This window comes from Antrostomus carolinensis, unplaced genomic scaffold, assembly GCF_000700745.2.
Source record: "Antrostomus carolinensis isolate BGI_N321 unplaced genomic scaffold, ASM70074v2 scaffold11926, whole genome shotgun sequence".
Classification (NCBI taxonomy): Eukaryota; Metazoa; Chordata; class Aves; order Caprimulgiformes; family Caprimulgidae; genus Antrostomus; species Antrostomus carolinensis.
The window spans coordinates 404-759 of record NW_010322553.1 but is presented as its reverse complement, the minus strand read 5'-3'; the positions used below and the strand labels follow the sequence as shown (position 1 = coordinate 759).

The following is a 356-nucleotide window of genomic DNA, read 5'->3' as shown; positions in this document are numbered from 1 at the left end:
AGCCCCTGCGCAGTGTGCTGAGCGAGAAGGGCCGTCGTGCCGGCCCCCCCAGCTCCTCTGAGCTCCAGGACTTGCGCAGCCCCGTTGGGGTGGCCTCAGGAGCTCGGCCGGGTAGCTCCGGATGGGCGCTTGGCTCTGGCTCGGCTTTGGTGGCCACCGTGCCCAAGGAGGCATCCATGTGCCGCCGGTGTGTCTCCCGGTAATCCCGCGCCGGTCCGGCGGGCAGGATGTGGAGTTGGTTCATGGCAAAGCCCTCCTTCACCTCGTGGCAGAAGTACTGCTGGAAGAGGTCGGTGAACTGCACCGAGAAGTTCTCGGCAGCCAGGAGGTCATGGTGAGGGTGCTCGGTGGCAAAG

General features: G+C 66.6%; 1 protein-coding gene across 1 annotated transcript in view; it reads right to left on the bottom strand.

Moving 5' to 3' along the window:
• The window catches only part of LOC104526733 (SH2B adapter protein 3-like), a gene marked incomplete at both ends in the record, with an annotated part of 639 nt that extends 284 nt beyond the window's left edge, over positions 1–355 (bottom strand). Inside the window, one exon of the mRNA XM_029085522.1 lies at positions 1–355. This exon is cut by the window's left edge and continues 284 nt beyond it. Coding sequence (XP_028941355.1) covers positions 1–355 — 355 coding nt within the window.
• Position 356: the final 1 nt, after the last annotated feature.